General features: G+C 54.9%; 1 protein-coding gene across 2 annotated transcripts in view; it reads left to right on the forward strand.

Moving 5' to 3' along the window:
- The window catches only part of ALDH4A1 (aldehyde dehydrogenase 4 family member A1), a 31,376-nt gene extending 23,099 nt beyond the window's left edge, over positions 1-8,277 (forward strand). The window contains exons 9-16 of one of the 2 annotated variants that reach the window (XM_009449480.5): positions 346-419; positions 2,107-2,303; positions 2,464-2,511; positions 3,256-3,408; positions 4,220-4,341; positions 5,143-5,261; positions 6,766-6,919; positions 7,886-8,277. In XM_009449480.5, coding sequence (XP_009447755.3) covers positions 346-419; positions 2,107-2,303; positions 2,464-2,511; positions 3,256-3,408; positions 4,220-4,341; positions 5,143-5,261; positions 6,766-6,878 — 826 coding nt within the window. In that variant the 3' untranslated portion in view covers positions 6,879-6,919; positions 7,886-8,277. Of the gene's footprint in view, positions 1-345; positions 420-2,106; positions 2,304-2,463; positions 2,512-3,255; positions 3,409-4,219; positions 4,342-5,142; positions 5,262-6,765 lie in introns of both variants that reach the window. The other variant, XM_003307835.7, reaches the window with a different exon arrangement.
- Positions 8,278-17,583: the final 9,306 nt, after the last annotated feature.

A 17,583-nucleotide genomic window follows, 5' to 3' on the forward strand; every position in this document is an offset into this window, starting at 1 on the left:
TTGAACTTATCACAAAACAACCCTGCCAGGTCAGGATTGTTCTCCCTGTTTCCCAGATGAGGTGCAGAATTCGAGGCTCAGAGAGGTTAAGTAATGAACCCAGGATCACACAGCCCTTAGTGTCCTCCTGGCTGCAGAACAAGGACCTCCTCTGCAGCATCTTGCTGCCTAGCCCCCCGTTGCCCGCTCCCCGTAGTCTTGGAATGCAGCCTGTTCCCAGCCGCCATCCCCGACTTGGCTCCCACCTCCTGCTGGGCTGCCCCCGGCAATGCTCCTCCCTGGGCTTTTCCGCCCCCTTCCTCTGGCCTGGCTCCCTGAACCCCACCCTTTCTCCTGTGGTTCCAGCACCTTCAAACACCTGTGGAAGCAGGTGGCCCAGAACCTGGACCGGTTCCACACCTTCCCACGCCTGGCTGGAGGTAAGGCCTGCCTCACCTCCTCCTCCCCTGTGGCCCCAGGGACCCCTCCCCTGGCCATTATGAAAGAGGAGGGAGGTAGAGGGGATCCAGCCACAAGTCAGGTGGATGAACCATTTCAGGCACCAGCACTGCCCAGTAGAACTTTTTGTGATGAGGGATGCGTCCAGTACCTTCACTCTCCAATATGCAGCCACCAGCCACACATGGCCATGGAGCCCTTGAAGGGTGGCCTGTGTGACTGAGGAACTGCATTATCTAGTTTTCTTTCATTTTAATTAAGTTAAATCTTAGTAGCCAGTCGTGGCTGGTGGCTGCCGTGTCGGGCAATGCAGCTGTAAGCGGAGGCAAGTGCAAATGCAGAGACCAGAAGTGGGAATGAACTTGTATTTGAAGAAACAAAGCAAGGCCCATGAGTAGGGAGGGAGGAGGGCTGGTAGGAGAAGACGGGCTGAGACGTAGGCAGGGCTGGACCTTGTTGGCATATTAAAGTTTTCCCACAAAGAAACAGTTTCATGGTCAAGGAAATTTGGCATGTGTGGTGTTAAAGCAAAATGGACTCCTCCCGTGCAGAACTTCTCAGAGCCTTGAATGCTCTAATACGCATGGCACATCTTCAAGGACAAGGTCTGCCATGTAGTGTTTCCCACACTCATTGGGCCATGGAACCCCGTTTCTGCAAAGACCCCCATGGACCAAGTGTTTTGTGGAGCACATTTTGGGAATGTGCTGAGGCCTAGAGGGAGGGAGAGTTGCAGCCAGCACGTGACCAGCAGAGCTGGGACCGGTGGTCCAGCATGTTTCTCTGTGGCGTGAATTGGGGCCCACTGGGGAGTCTGGACCCTGTTCCTGGACTGGTGGGAGTTCGGATGGGGGTGTCAGGGAAGGTGAGCGCTCCTCAGGGTCAGCTGTGTGGCTTTCTGCTCTCAGAGCCTCCTTCCCTGCCTCCCTGAGGGAGAGAGGCCGCTGGTTACCACTTTCCAACCTGGAGCAGGTGACTTCATCTCTCTGTGCCTCAGTTTTCTTGGCTTGAAATTGGGGATAGTAATGGGAGGTTGTTGTGAGGCTTTGGTCAGACAAAGCACAGGGTACTTCATCCAGAGTTGGGCAGCTATTAAGTGCTTTCAGCTGCTGTTAGCTGCTGCTTCCCACGGAGGGAGGAAACTGAGGCCGGGAGAGTGAAGTGACCTGTCTGAAGCTCCGTCCCACTGGGGAAATGGGGGAGTGGTTTCCAGCACGGGTGGGGAGGAGGGGCCCAACCCTGGCAGCCGACATAGGGTAGGCTCCAATGTCCCTCGTGGACGAGGGCTCAGGAGAACCTTACAAAAAGCTGTGCCCACTTCTGGGAATGGCTGGCTCTCGGGGGCCTTGGGTTCTCATCTGTCCTCTGCTGTTGTGTTGGGTAGTTTCAGTTTTCCCATCAGTGTAATGGGGCTGTTGGACCTGATCACCTCTGATGCCCTTCACCCCTCCCTGGGCCTCAGTTTCCTCATCTGTGGAGTGGGAGAATGGGCCTGGCCCGTGGGTCTCTGGGATGTTGGCCAGCGCTCACTCTGAGCCTCCGCCCGCTCTGGGCTGCTCCGTGCTCGTGTTGGTCCCGGGCCATGGATGGCGTAGGTGGTGCTTTGGGCCCCTGGGCAACTGGGGGAGCCAGCTCCTCTGGTCATTTCCCCACCCCCGACCCCTGTAGAGTGCGGCGGAAAGAACTTCCACTTCGTGCACCGCTCGGCCGACGTGGAGAGCGTGGTGAGCGGGACCCTCCGCTCAGCCTTCGAGTACGGTGGCCAGAAGTGTTCCGCCTGCTCGCGTCTCTACGTGCCGCACTCGCTGTGGCCGCAGATCAAAGGGCGGCTGCTGGAGGAGCACAGTCGGATCAAAGTGGGCGACGTGAGTGGCACCGTCACCCCCGCCGCGGCCCAGCGTGGGGCTGATGGGATTGGGTCCCTGGGAGGCTCCTCTGCAGCCGGGGCTGGGGTGTGCGGGGAGGGGTCTCCCTTTGTCTCGGCCTGCAGTGACTCATCTCTTCTGGCGCCTCCCTTGCCTCCAGCCTGCAGAGGATTTTGGGACCTTCTTCTCTGCAGTGATTGATGCCAAGGTACGGGGTGGGAAGTGGGCGTTCCTGGGTGGGGGCAAGCCCTGGAGTGGGTGGAAGAGGGAGGAAGAGATACAGGGTACCCTGACCCAGGGCATGACCCAGCCCCACTGCTTTGATCAAGGCAGCTCAGCAGCCACACACGCACCTCCAGCTTCAGAAAGGGCAGAATCAGCCGTAGCCAGACAAGAGCTCATCTTGCGGCCACCCTGGAACCAGGCTCAGCGAGCTCCTAATAGCATTTGCATGAGTGCATGTACACGTGTGTTTGTGAATGTGTTCATATAGGGCTCCGTGTGGCTCCACATGTAGGTCTTTCCATATAAACACGTACATATCCATTTGCACATAAGCACACACATGCATATGTCAATAAGTCCACCCACACGCATGTACATGGAGAAGGCATGCAGATCCCTACATGCTTAGACATGTGACCATGCATATGCCTATATATGCATTGATTGATGTGTGTCTATGTTTATATGTGAGTGCACCTGTAGTACTAACACATGTACACTTGTGTGTGTACACACACACACATACACACACAGTGTGCATGTCTGTCCTTGTCTCTGCTGTGGCTCAGCCAGACCCTGGCTTTTGCCCTTGGCGTCCCCTACTCCTGCCCCTGTTTCAGGAGTTGGGCCCTTCAGGTGCAGGTGTTTCGGGGTGAGTGTGTTGTGGGGGCTGCCGCAGGGATGCCTTCCCAGCCTCTTAGACCTCCCTCCTCCCTGCCCACCCCAGTCCTTTGCCCGTATCAAGAAGTGGCTGGAGCACGCGCGCTCCTCACCCAGCCTCACCATCCTGGCCGGGGGCAAGTGTGATGACTCCGTGGGCTACTTTGTGGAGCCCTGCATCGTGGAGAGCAAGGACCCTCAGGAGCCCATCATGAAGGAGGTGACTGGGGTGGGCAGCCTGGGGTCCAGAGGAGGACAGTCCCACCGGAGCACAGCACACACACAGTTCTCCTGGAGACATTCTCCCATTTCACAGATGAGGCCCTAAAGGGAGACCCTAAAAGGGAATGCCTCCGACCGGGAGAGAGTAGAGCCAGGTTTTGAGCTCAGGCTGCCTACCTCCAAATCCGGGGCTGTGTCCTTGACCCTGGCTGGGTTCTGAGCATTTCCAGTGCCCTCAGCAACCACGTTCACTGCAGCCATCATAATGGCTGACACTGATAGACTTTTACTGTGGGGCCAGCTGTGGCTGAGCACTTGGCTGAGATGACGTGGGTGTTACTGTTCCCATTTTACAGATGAGAAACTGAGGTCAAGGCACTTGCCCAAGTTGGTAGTGCAGGGCTGGAGTGTGCCTGAGAAGATCTTCCTCCCAGCCCCTTGGTGGCAGAGGGAACCATGAACCCTTCTGGAGGGAATGGTATCTCTGGGCAACTCTCATGCCAGCTGCTGCTGGAAGCCTCTGGGACCTGGACCCTTAGTTCTCCGGGTGTGGGTTTGGCAGGGAGAGCCAGAAAATGTTTGCATCTTTTGCCGGCTTGTGGTGGGATGGACAGGACAGGGAGCTGGGCACGTTGCTGTCCTGGAGGGAACCCAGGAGGAGGCGGCACCTGACCCTTCTTGCAGACACTGAAGTGTAAACTGAGGCCCAGGGACTGGGGAGAGGGTGAGCCAGAGCAGGGGCACTGGGAGGGCTCAGGGCCCTGGTCCCTGGTCCTGTGGAGGGTCTGACGCTGGGGCCTCTCTCCTAGGAGATCTTCGGGCCTGTACTGTCTGTGTACGTCTACCCGGACGACAAGTACAAGGAGACGCTGCAGCTGGTTGACAGCACCACCAGCTATGGCCTCACGGGGGCAGTGTTCTCCCAGGATAAGTGAGTGGCCAGGCCGCAGCCCTGGTACTGTGCTCCGGGTGTCCTGTCCGTGTCCCCATCCCCACCTCCTGGACGTGGTTCCCAGTAATAATGCTGCCCCTACCTTCTCTCTGTCCCCTCCCCTCAGCCCAGACAGGCAGCCAGGGCTCGCCACATGGGCCCACAGCAGCAGGCTCTTTGTTGCCAGTACTGGTGGTGCCGGTGCCAGGGCGCCACTGGGGACCAGTGGATCTGAACCTCTAGGGGCAGGGCCAGGAATTGGTGTCTTCGACTGGCTCTGCGGGATCTGGTGTTGCCCCACTGAGTGAGGTGATTGTCCCATGCTACAAAGCAGGGCAGGCCAGGGGCTGCAGAGGCAGGATTCGAACCTGGGTCACATGAGGCTAAACTTGAGGCTTCGCCTCTTCTTTCCTCCATGGCACTGGTTGCCCCCATGTCTGCCTCTATGAGAAAGTGGAGGTGAGCTTAGAGAGGGAGGAAGGGTATGGGCCTGGGAGCTGGAGTTTCCCCTGCTCCTGAGGGACAGGAACACTGGACCAGGACAGGCCACTCCCTTCAACTTCGCAGTAGCCCTGTAATGAGGCGTGCCAAGCCCCTCCCCAGAGGAGGAAGCTGGGCTCAGAGACTGGGTAACCTGACCGAAGGCCCACAGCCAACAGCTGGCCAGCATCCCTCATCCCTGACTCGGCCTCGTGTTGAACCTGGAAAGCCAGTGTGGGCTGGAGCAGGGGTGTTGAGGCTGGAGCTGGGGCTGGAGGGGAGATGAGCTGGTTGCTCTGTCACCACTGCTCTGCTTTGTAGGGACGTCGTGCAGGAGGCCACAAAGGTGCTGAGGAATGCTGCCGGCAACTTCTACATCAACGACAAGTCCACTGGCTCGATAGTGGGCCAGCAGCCCTTTGGGGGGGCCCGAGCCTCTGGTGAGTGGGTCCCCCTTCCCACAGGGGAGCTGAGTTCCTGGTGGGAGACCCTAGATGTTACATCTCGAGGGGCTTCAGAGTAATAGGAAGGATACCATTTACTGAGCACTTATTGTGGGCCAAGCAAGTGCACTAGCTCAGGGTCCTTTCAGCAAACTCGTGAGCAAAGGGACTATTCTTCCCATTTTACAGAGGAGGAAACTGAGGCTCAAGGCCACATGACCCTGGTGGGATTGTAATTTTGGCTCCAGCAGCCGCACTTTCTGCACCATAGCCAGTGTCCCTTAAGTCCAACAACCTCTACTTCACAATGGGAAACTGAGGCTCAGAAGGAGCAACGGCTTGCCAAAGGTGACTGCTCCTGAGTGGCAGAGCCAGGGCTGAACCCAGGCGTGCTGGGGTTTCCCACACCGACCAGTTCTCCAGCTCTTGATGGATGCTGGCTGGGTGTCCTACAGTTTAACTTGATGCTCACTGCCTGGGGTTAGTGCAGACCCCACAGGTTAAGAACTCAGTCCCGTAAGACGGACCCCCCAACTTCAGATGCCAATCACAAGTACTGGGACCCCAGGTTACCCACACCTTGTCTGACTTTGCGACGCATTAGAAGCTCCCATGATGCCCTCTTGAGTTTTGATATGTTGTTAGAACGGCTCACGGAACCGAGGGGAAGCGTGCTTACTATTACCCATGTATTGCAGAGGGTATTTTAAAGGATACAGATGAACAGCCAGATGCACAGACACATAGGGCAAAGACTGGAGGGGTCCCCAGCCTGGGCACCGCCGTCCCCCTGGAGTTCGGGCTGTGCCACCCCCTTGGCATGTGGACGTGTTCACCAATCTGGAAGCTCTCCCGACCCTGTCCTTTTAGGTTTTTATGGAGGCTGCATTACACAGGCACGATTGATTCAATCATTGGCCATTGGGGTCGACTCAACCTCCAGCCCCTCTGCCCTCCCTGGGGCTGAAGGTTCCAAGCCTCTAATCACAGGGTTGGTTCCTTTGCCAATCAGTGCCATCCTGCAAGAGCCCTCATTAGCATAAACTCATGTGTGATTAGAAGGGGCTCGTTATGAATAACGGAAGACACTCCTTTCACCCCCATCACTCTGGAAATTCCAAGAGCTTTAGGAATTCTGGCTAGGAACCAGGGGTGAAGGCTAGATATGTACCTCTTATGGCACCCCAGGACCATGCCAAGTCCCTGCCTCTCAGTCTAGTGCTCTCTCCACACCACACCCTGCCTCTTAGAATCCTCGCATCCCAGCAAGGATGCAAGGCTGGGTGCGACTGGAGAGAACAATGGAGGCTCCCCACAGACTGGAGACTGGAGGCAGGGTCTCCTGTCCATCCCTCTGGCTCTTCTGCATGCCCCAAGCTTGGCAGCAGGCTCGCTGCTGGCCGCCACGCTGCTGGTCCGTTGATTCCATCATCTCCTCCCTTCCCCTTCTGCCCAGGCTGTTGCGTCTTTTCAGAGAAAAACAGAAGTGTCTTTTCCGCAGGAACGAATGACAAGCCAGGGGGCCCACACTACATCCTGCGCTGGACGTCGCCGCAGGTCATCAAGGAGACACATAAGCCCCTGGGGGACTGGAGCTACGCGTACATGCAGTGAGCCCCTCTCGGGCTCCACCGTCCAGCTGTCTGTCCGTCCAGGTGGCTGACCTCACTGCACAGACCCCACTCCAGCCCCTCCACCCCTTCTTCATGCATAGCTGCCTTTCTATAATCCGGGCTTGACTCCCTTCTTACCACTGTATTCTGGCCTCTCCCACGCCTCAGGTTCTGGTTTGAGATCGTGCTGGGGAGGAACATGGCCACTACCCCTTATCCCATCGGCCATGTGGGAGGTATGACCCTGGTGCCCGGCAGGTTCTCCCTCTCCCCTCCACTGGGCCCAGTGGCTCAGGGACCTGGGGAAAGGAGATGGAGCAGCTCTTGGGATCCTTTGGGGAAAAGGAGGCCATTCTGGGCCCCTTGGCAAACCTCACCACTCACAGAGGCTCCTGGCCTTGATCCCTGCCCCTCCAGGTGTCCAGGGTAAAGTGTAACTCAGACTGACCTGTGGGGCACAGGGGGCACCAGCTGGCCTTGCCCTCTCTGGTCTGGGCTGTCTACCTTCCTCACTGTATCTTTGCCCAGACCCACCTGTCCCCAGCCACACACCTTAGATGCTGGCATGCCTTACTCCAGGTGCCTGTGTTTGGCCGAGGCCTGTGATTCCCGGTCTGCACCACATGGCGGGGTTGGGGGGCCGCTGGAGGCCACCTGCCAAGGCGTGGGATGGGATGGTCCTGCCGGTTTAGGCCGTGATTCTGGAAAACCTTGGATGGGCCTTCGTCCTATGTCAGCCTTCCCTCTGATCCTCAGGCCCTACCTGTAGAGACCTCCACTCCTAGAGCCAGTCTCAGGGTCTGGGATTTCCCTGCAGGAGCTCAGCCACCACTGTGCCATGGTGACACAGGCCAAGGCAGACATTGCCCCTCCCTTCTCCCAGCCCCCAGAGGCCTGGCCTTGGGTTCGTAAGCGTGGGCCGAGGACGTTGCCTGTAGAATCCTCCTCTGTGTGGGAGTGGCTCTGCGTGGACCAGTCCCTCACTGGCCCATTCTTTTTTTGACGCAGCCAATCTGTGACCACGATTCCTCCCAGATGCCTCCTGCTTGGATTCTGAGTGGTCAGGGATCCGTAAAGCATGACTTTCAAGGATGGTTCTTAGGGGACTGTGAAAGTGTTGGGTCTTCCTCCAGGATGCCTGCATGGGACCCCACCCGGAGCTGGTGTGGCCATTCCCCAAGTGCCACTGGCCCATGGATGGGGGTGGGTGCTGGTGCCAGCTGGGCTGGGTGTGGGTTCTGTGTCCTTCCAGGATCTGTGTCATTTCCCATGAGGGGCCAGGGCAGGTGGCTGGGGAGGGCATGGGCTGGAGTATTCTCAGTTCTACTGGTTCTACACTGTGAGGTTGCAATGGGATTTGCTCAGATGCCACCCAATAAAATGCCTGTTACTTAATCAAAGTGGTGGATGGTCTTTCTGGAGGGGATGGTGGGGGCAGCCAACATCTTTTAAGTCTGGTGGCATTGCCAATGTGTCACCTGGTCATGGGCACAGTGCTCTCAGTGTGACAGAAGGAACAGTAGGTGCTGATGTTTGAAATTGTCTGTTGGAGGCGGTGGGGCTGGGTTCACATCCTGGCTCACTGCCCCCCCAGCCAGATGATTGCCACAAAGTTATGCAACCTCTCTGACCTTCCATCTCTTCATCCATAAGATGGGGTAACCGCCCCCTCCCTCCGCCATGGGTCATCATGAGAATTGAATGAGTTAAGACTTCCACATGCTTAGAATAGTGCCAGACACATGATGATTCAAAAATATTACCCATAAGGCCGGGTGCGGTGGCTCACGCCTGTAACCCCAGCACTTTGGGAGGCTGAGATAGGCTGATCACTTGAAGCCTGGAGTTTGAGACCAGGCTGGCCAACACGGTGAAACCCCATCTCTACTAAAAATAAATAAATTAACCAGGCATGGCAGCATGCACCTGTAATCCCAGCTACTTGGGGAGGCTGAGGCAGGAGAATCTCTTGAACCTGGAAAGCAGAGGTTGCAGTGAGCTGAGATCACGCCACTGTACTCCAGCCTGGGTGACAAAGTGAGACTCTGCCTCAAAAAAAAAAAAAAAAAAAAAAATACCCGTTACCCATTTTCATTGTAAGAACCACTATCCTGTGTGGTGATGGTTAATTTTATGTGTCACTTTGGCTGGGCATGGTGCCCGGGTATTTGGTCAAACATTCTGGGTGTTTCTGTGAAGGTGTATTTGGATGAGATTAACATTTAAATTAGTGGAGTTTTAAAAGTAAAAAGCAAGGCAGGTGACCGTTCGTCCTGTGGGTGGGCGTGGTCTAATCAGCTGAAGGTCTTCATAAAGTGAAGAATGAGCTCTCCACGTGGGAAGGAATTCTGCCAGCAGATTACCCTTGCACTGAATCGCTGCAGCTCTTCCTTGGGCCTCCAGCCTGCTCGGCTGCCATGCAGATTTTGGACTTAGTAAGCCTCCATAATCACATGAGCAAATTCTTAAAACCTCTCTCTTGCTCCTGTTCTGTGTCTCTGGAGGACCCTGATGAATATGTGTGCTGAAGGCCCAGTATGTTTCCTTACAACAGCCTTTGGAAGGAAATTCTGCCACCCTCGCATTTTGGAGAGAAGGAAATTTAGGTACAGAGGTCAGGGGCCTTCCTGGGGGTATGGTATTGCTGAGACGTAAACCCTGGTCTGTTGGGGAAGGATTCGTTCCTGGTACAGCCACAAGAAGGCACATATGACTGCTGTCTTGGAAAGACACGCTCAGCTGGCCAAACAATGACTGAGAGGAGCCACTGCAGCCAGTTAGCTTGAGCCCAGGTCTGTGGGCCCTAGCCCATGCAGGCCAGGTGACTTGTGGAGGGGTGGAAACGTGTGACCTGGCCTGTTCCCACCTGCCCATGATGTAAAAGGGGCTGTTTTGTAAACCACACTGACACCTCCAGGGACAATAGGCAATACCCAGAGTGCCCCAGGCTGGAGCACAGAAGGGAAGGGTGGCAACTGCATTTATAGTCGTGGGACCGGCAGGCTGTGAATGTGTTTGAACCATTGGTGTGACTTGCTTAAGATCACACTGAGACAGAGTTGGCTAATTACTAAATGCTTTACCTACCTGGTCGCTTAGAGCCTTGGCAGTGACCTTACCAGGTAACTGTGGCAGGACCCACAGAGGTCAGAGGTGGGATAACTAGCTCAAGCTCACGCAGCTGGTTAGGAGGAAGGCTGGGGCTTGCACCCGGGTCTGCAGCTGCCCACGGCCCACGCTCTTTGCCACCTGCTCCATTGGGCTCCTGACTTCCAAGCTCCTCCTCTCCTACTATTATTTTATCCAACCTTCCTCAACCTGCCACCTTTGCCTCCTTTTGGACTAGGGGTGACTCAAAGCTGTTGCTTACCCTGTTCTCTCTCCTCTCCCTCGTCCCCTAGACTTGGGGCTGGTGGCTCTTGAGGGCCCAGTGCCTGCTCGGGGACCTGAGGCCTCTTTGCATGGTCACCACAATAAGTCCCTGTGTCTGCGGTGGCCCAAGGAGCCCCTTCATTTCCCTGCTGTGGCCAGGGCCAGGGCTTGGAGCGTGAACCATTTGACTGAGGCCGGATGTCCCTGCCACCACTGTCCCATGGGCCGCCAGTGGAGCATGCCCTCTAAGGAAATGAGGGGCCACCTGTGCTGGCTGCAGGCCACCAGGCTGACCCAGAGCTCCTGGCGGGGGGAGTCAGGGGAAGTGGCAGGAGGCAGACCCACCCTTTCCAGAGAGTCTTCATTTTCACTAGTTCGTCCCCGCCCCATTCATCGTCTTACTTCCTGGGTGTTCTGTTTAGGGGCCAGATTAGTAAATAACAAGAGCCACCATTGTTTGAATGCAGGCTGTGTGCCAGGCATTGGGCTAAATGCTTCGGGCATCATGGCCTCGGATCCTCATGGAAGTCTCATAAAGTAGGTGCTGTTACTCCCATTTTACAAAGGAGGAAACTGACACCAATGGGTTAAGTAACTAACATGCCAGTAGGAAATGAACAAACTGGGTTTTAGTTCCACACCTCTGACTCCCAAGCCCCTGGCCATAACCACCACTGCACAGTGCCCTGGAGCTGGACAGGCGCTGGGCTCAGATCCCAGCGTTAGCCCCTTGTTCCTATGCCTTGACCTCCCAGCTTCAGACTCCTCCAGGAGCTGAGGACCAAATGAAATATTTAAAAACAAAACGCTGCATCCCATGGCCTGCCAGGGTGAGGTGCCCAATCAATGTGAACTTTTAATTTTCAACCTCAACACTTCTTCATCCTAGATATGTGTGTTCTCCAGGAAAGAGGAGAAGCCAGATTTAAATGAGCACCTATCAATAGGCCAATCGTTCCTACGAATTCTCTTGGACCACACCGGCCTGTGAGATAGTATTTTAGCACCATTTCACAGATGAGGACGGAGGCTTAAAGAGGTGAAGAGAGACCTGCTTAGTAAGGGACAGGGGCAAGAGAAGAACTTGTTTCTGATGAACATACCAGCAACCCCTTGTCATTGTCCCTCACAGGAATCCATCCTTCCGGGTGTTCTGTGCATGGGTGGGAGGAGGCACTGCTGCTGTCATGGCTCTGAACACAACCAGCCAGCCTTGTCCTTCTGTGTCCGGGGAGCTGCCAGCCCCCCTGGATGATGGAGCAGGTACCACATGCCCCTCAGGCACCCAAGGTAAAGCAGAAGGCTGTTCCAGGCCTCTGCCATGCTTTCCTTCAGCCCTATGTGCCCAGGCAGTTGCCCTCATCCCCCAAGCATCTGGTCCATAGAGGTTGGAGGGAGGTGATGTTCTGTTGGGCACCTGCTCCAGGATGTGCATCGGGGCAGGCATCGCTGGAGGGAGAGTGAGGCTCAGCGAGGGAAATGCCCGGAAGAGGCCACACAGCAAGTGGCAGAGCCAGAACTGGAACCCCAGTGAGTCAGATTAGAGTGTTAGTCGACAGCCATAGAGTCACAGACCCCAGCCTTTTACTAGGGCTAAAACTGAGGGTCCCGGCCGGGCGTGCTGGCTCATGCCTGTAACCCCAGCACTTTGGGAAGCTGAGGCGGGAGGATCACTCGAGGTCGAGAGTTCGAGACCAGCCTGGCCAACACGGTAAAACCCCGTGTCTACTGAAAATACAAAAATTAACTGGATGTGGTGGTGAGCACCTGTAATCCCAGCTACACAGGAGGCTGAGGCAGGAGAATCTCTTGAACCCGGGAGACAGAGGTTGCAGTGATCTGAGATTGTGCCATTGCACTCCAGCCTGGGTGACAGAGTAAGACTCCGTCTCAAAAATAAAAATTAAAAAAAATTGAGGGTCCCTTGCCAGTACCATGCCAGGCACAAAGCCATCGGCACTGGAGGGCATCATTTATTGGTGATCATTTACTAAGCAGGTGCTTGATATATTAACCTCATTTAATCACCATTTGAGGGTGCCTGTGGCCGTTTTACAGGTGGGGAAGCTTCGAGGAGTCAAAGCCTGCTTGTTGTCCCCTGTCCCTTGGGCCAGGCTGGGGCCTCAGGAGCCCCACAGAACAGGACCACTCCCTTGTCCTCATCCCAGCCCTTTATTTTCCATCAAGAGCTCCCTGAGCCTCTTCCTTCCCAGGGTGAACATCTTTTATTCCTTCAGCTACTCTCTGTGGGATGTAGTTTCTGGATCTTTGTCTACCTAGTGAGCTGCTCTGGTGATCCCAGGGAGCAGAGTCTGGAATCATCCTGAACTGGGATCCAGGCTGTGTGATGTTGGCTGAATCACACCCCCTCTCTGGGCCTCAGTCTACTCTGCTGTCAAATGGGGACATAATGTTGATAGTACTCATCCCTTACAATTGTTAGGAGGACTGAATGGTCTGAAATGTGAAAACAGATTTAGTGCTGGGCCTGGTGGCCAGGAACAGGTCAGTCAACATGAGCCAGTACTGTTAAGGTCATGCACCTGTGTGAGGTCTGATCACAACATCACACGGCAGGACGATCACCTCTCTTGTTCTGGACAATCTGCTCCTTTGGCTATAACCTTAAATTTCACTTGGCTTACACGAATACAGTGGAAAGATTAAGAGCTCTGGAGTGCAATGAAAGTGGATTCAGGCCGGGCGCGGTGTTTCTTGCCTGTAATCCCAGTGCTTTGGGAGGCCGAGGAGGGAGATCACTTGAGGGCAGGAATTTCAGACCAGCCTGGGCAACGTAGTGAGACCCGACTTCTACCAAAAAAAAAAAAAAAAAAAAAAAGAAGAGAAGTTTAAAAATTAGCCAGGAATGCTGGCATGTGACTGTGCTCCCAGCTACTTGAGAGGCTGAGGCAAGAGATCTCTTGAGCCCGGAAGGTTGAAGCTACAGTGAGCCATGATCACGCCACTGCACTCCAGCTTGGGCAACAAGAGCAAGAGAGCAAGATCCTTTCTCTTAAAAAAAAAAAAAAAGTCAATTCCCAGGGACTTTGGACAAGCCACTTAACCTCCTGAGCTCTGGTTTCTTCATCTGTACAATGGTGATACAAAATCCTTCACGGAGTTCTGGAGAGCAGATGCGGTGATGTTTGAAAGCATTGCAGAGGCTCCATAAAAGCTGCTTCCTTTCCTTTAGGCTTTAGTCACTATTACCCTTTCGGCTCTTACTGAGCTTGTGGTCATTTGAGACCTCCAGCTCTTTTTCTGGTTGAGAGGCAAACTGCTCACCGTCACTCAGCAAAGTTTGGTGAGGAGGCTTGAGTGGATCCCTGGGCGCAAAAGAGTATCCCAACCACAGCAGAGTCCCTTCCTGAGGTCTTAGCCGATCCCTGGCTTCCCAACTTTAGGAGCACACACCACTCCACTCCTTGGACTTCTTGTCTCAGAGGGGTTGGGTGAGGAGTGCCGATGAGGCTGGGCCCTCTGAGAACTGGCTTTGAGGCCTTCCCAGCAACCCTCCTCCGAGGTGCTTCTGAACCAAGTGGGTTGGCTTACGAACTGCCCATCTCCCAGAACTTTCTTGGTGTGGCCCTGCATGCCCACCCCCTCCCCATCATAAGCCAGACTGGAGGTGGGTTTCTAGCATCCCAGTTTTGTCCTGGAGTATGGAGTGCTGGTGAGAAAGAGGGAGAGAGAATGGTGGGTGGGGAAGGAGGAGACAGGAGTGAATGGAGAGATATGCAAGTAGAGAGACAGAGACAGATCAGAGGGTGGGGCAGGGGCAGCAGCTGATGTATTCCCCAGTCCCTAGGGTCAGGATCCTCTTGGGGGCTCCCCCTGTGCCCCAGCCCCCATCCAACCACAGGGCAGGGGGAGGAAGGACATTCAGGGCAGTCCCTTCCAGCCGACATGCCCATTTCCTTTCCATGCACCTCAGGGAAAGCAGATGCCAAGGCAAATGGGTAGCTCCTGGCTGGCTGTTTCCATGGCTCACCCCTCTCTCCTTCCCCCGTGGACTTTGCATAAGTCTGTCATGGCTGTTGGTCACCTTGGCAGCCACACAGGTATGAGCATGGGGACGGCAGGCCCTGGACCAGGCGGTGAGGGTGATGGCTGGGGCTGGCCTGCGCTGTGTCCAGCCACACGGGGGCATGTGCTGTGTGTGTGGCACTGAAGGAGAATCCCAGTGACATTCCCAGGCATTCCCATAGCATTCCCAGGCATCTGTCCTCAGGGAAGCCAGTGCTCTGGGGGGTGTCCGCTTGCCCCTCCTAGATAACGTCAGGGCCTGAGGGGACCTTGCAGATCATCTCAGTCCAGAGTTCTCAGATGAGCCTCAAGGGCTGGCAGTGCCCTGGATGTGGGTGCATGGCTGCATTTGTTGGGGGCGTGTTGGCATGCGGGGCTTTCGTCAGAATCTCAAAAGGATGCTCATCTCAAAACCATTAAGAAGCACTGAGTCCATTTTACAGATGGGAGGATGAGGCCCAGAGAATGGAAGTGACTTGTTCAAGGGCAGCATCGCAAGTTGGGGCAGAGCTGGACCAGGATTTTGACTCTCTGTCCAGTGTGCCTTCAGATTTCGGTCTTCAGGGACATCATCTATCCATACTGGCAGCCCACTCTAAAAAGCTCTCCCTGTCAATGGGACCCCCATTATTTCTTCCTCGTTGGAACCCCTGCATGTCTACCACTCCCATTAGCCCCCATTAGGGTGCTGGGTTGTTCCAATCCACATACTTGCTATGTGCTTTTGAATAAGTTACTGGTCCTCGCTGAACCTCAGTCTCCTCTTCTGCAAAATGAGGAGACAGTAGCACCTTAAAAGGTAGAATAGGCCAGGCGCAGTGGCTCACTCCTGTATTCCCAGCACTTTGAGAGGCCAAGGCGTGTGGATCACCTGAGGTCAGGAGTTTGAGACCAGCCTGACCAATATGGCGAAACCCCATCTCTCCTAAAAATACAAAAATCAGCCAGACATGGTGGCACATGCCTGTAATCTCAGCTACTCGGGAGGTTGAGGCATGAAAATCGCTTGAACCGGGAGGTGGAGGTTGCAGTGAGCCGAGATCCCGTCACTGCACTCCAGCCTGGGTGTCAGAGCAAGACTCCATCTCAAAAAAAAAAAAAAAAAAAAAAGAGGTAGAATAAAACAGAATGGCGGAGCATAACAAGGGCTCAGCGCAGCACCTGGCGGAGAGTGAGCACTCAAATCACATTAACAACATAAATCGCTCGTGCTCACCATCACCATCATTGTCCCATGTTTCACGGCACAGACCCTGCCTTCCCCAAGGAGCTCTTGGCTGGTCGGTGCCTTCCTTCCTCTTTACTCTATCCCGGTGGCATCACACACTGTCCTGATGTACTTTTGATTGACTTTATTAGAGCAGAGGTCTCAAATCCCAGCCTTAGCCCCTTGTTCCTGAAAGAAATCTGCCTTTCTGGACTTGGTCCAGAAAGAACTTGGTCCTGAAAGTCAATATGCCTTTCTGGACTTGGGTGACTGCCCCTCTCCAGGCCTCAGTTTCCCTATCTGTATACTGGGTGGGTTTGTGGGTCTCCGTAGGCTCTCTCAGCTCTGACACAATACATCCCACTGCGGATGGGCCTGGTTCCCCGGTGTCTTCCAGTGTGCACTGCCCTCACCTGGGCCCTGGTTTCTGTCTCCGGATGGTAAACCCTGTCACACAGTGGGCTCAGCCGGTGCCCACTGGATAAACAGCTTGCTTAACCATTCTTGTTCTCTACCACCCTCCCCGTCCCAAACCCTGAGACTGGGGCTTTGGGCCGACTGACATGGAGGCAGATGCAGGCAGTGCAAAGAGGGCAAAGAGGGCCTCCCCACTCTATAGATGAGGAAACTGAGACCCAGAGAAGGGAGAGTCAGGCCCAGAGCCCACACGTCCCAACACCCCACGCAGGGTGCTTCCTTTTGTTTTATGAGTCCCCACCTCCCATCCAGTGGTTTACCCAAAGAGGGGCAGGGACAGGCCCTGATCACACAGCCGATTCTGCCTCTTCCTGCAGCACCAGGAGGCCTCCCCCTCTTGACTTAAAGGCCCACAGGATGGCCCTGCCCCACGGGTGGTCAGGGGCAGGGGAGGGGGTGCCCTGAGATCAGGGCTACATCCTGGCCTTCCCAGTTAACTTAGATGCTCTCTCTCTCTCTCTCTGGCATACCCCCACCCCTAAGCTTTGCCAAATAATGTGGCTTTTCTAGAAGTCTCCAGAACATCCCAGTGCCTCCTGGCCTCTTTATTCCCCAATTCAGAACTGACATGTGCAGTCATATGTGCCTTCTTGTGGCTGTACCAGGAACGAATCCTTCCCCAACACCTGGGGTGGGACCTGAGTTGAGGGAGGGCAGGGCCATCCCAGAACCCCCATGGCAGGAGGTGCAGTGATAGCTTCTGTAGGCAGAACATACTTAGCACAGGGGCTAAGAGCTTGGGCAGCCTGGATTTACATTCTGGCTTCACCACCTAGTAGCTTCGTGACTTCTGGAAAGTTGCTTAGCCTCTTTGAGCCTCAGTTTCCTCATCTTCAAAATGGTAGTAAAAATGGCTACTTTGAAGGGGAGTTGTAAGAATTAAATGATAATGTATATAAAATGCTTGGCACAATGCCTGGTGTTTAATAGACTCCGGGTGGATTTAATACACACCAGGCGTGGTGATTTACACCTGTCATCCCAGCACTTTAGCAGGCAGAGGAGGGAGGACCTCTTGAGGCCAGGAGTTCACGACCATTCTGGGCAACATAAAGAGACCCCATCTCTACAAAATATTAAAAAAACTTAGCTGGGTGTGGTGGCACGTGACTGTAGCCCTAGCTACTCAGGAGGCTGAGGTGGGAGGATCACTTGAGCCCAGAAGGTCGAGACTGCAGTGAGTTTTCATCATGCCACTGCACTCCAGCCTGGGTGACAGAGTGAGACCCTGTCTCTAAAAAACAGAAACAATACATCACACTCTGGGAAAGGCGCTATTTGTTGTTACAACCCACTCATAAACCCCTAGGTATTTGGCAGGGCGGGCGTCTATGGTCTCGGAGGCCCCTAGAATGCCACCCCAGGAAGATCCTCCAGGGACCCAGACCCAAGGAGGCCAGTGTGGCTGTGGTTTGTGGCACGTGGTGCAGGAGAGACCAGGCTGGAAAGGCCAGGAAAGGAAGGATGAGTGAGCTGGGGCTGGGCTGGGGAGGCCTCAAATGCCAGGACAAGGAGCTCAGACTTGATCCAGCTGGTGACGGGGAGCCCCGGCGGGTATTAGAGCAGAAGAGTGATTAGCTGACAGCTGTGGTTTGGGGTTTTAAACAGTCAGTGTGGGGCAGAT

Source organism: Pan troglodytes, chromosome 1 (genome assembly GCF_028858775.2).
Source record: "Pan troglodytes isolate AG18354 chromosome 1, NHGRI_mPanTro3-v2.0_pri, whole genome shotgun sequence".
Lineage (NCBI taxonomy): Eukaryota > Metazoa > Chordata > Mammalia > Primates > Hominidae > Pan > Pan troglodytes.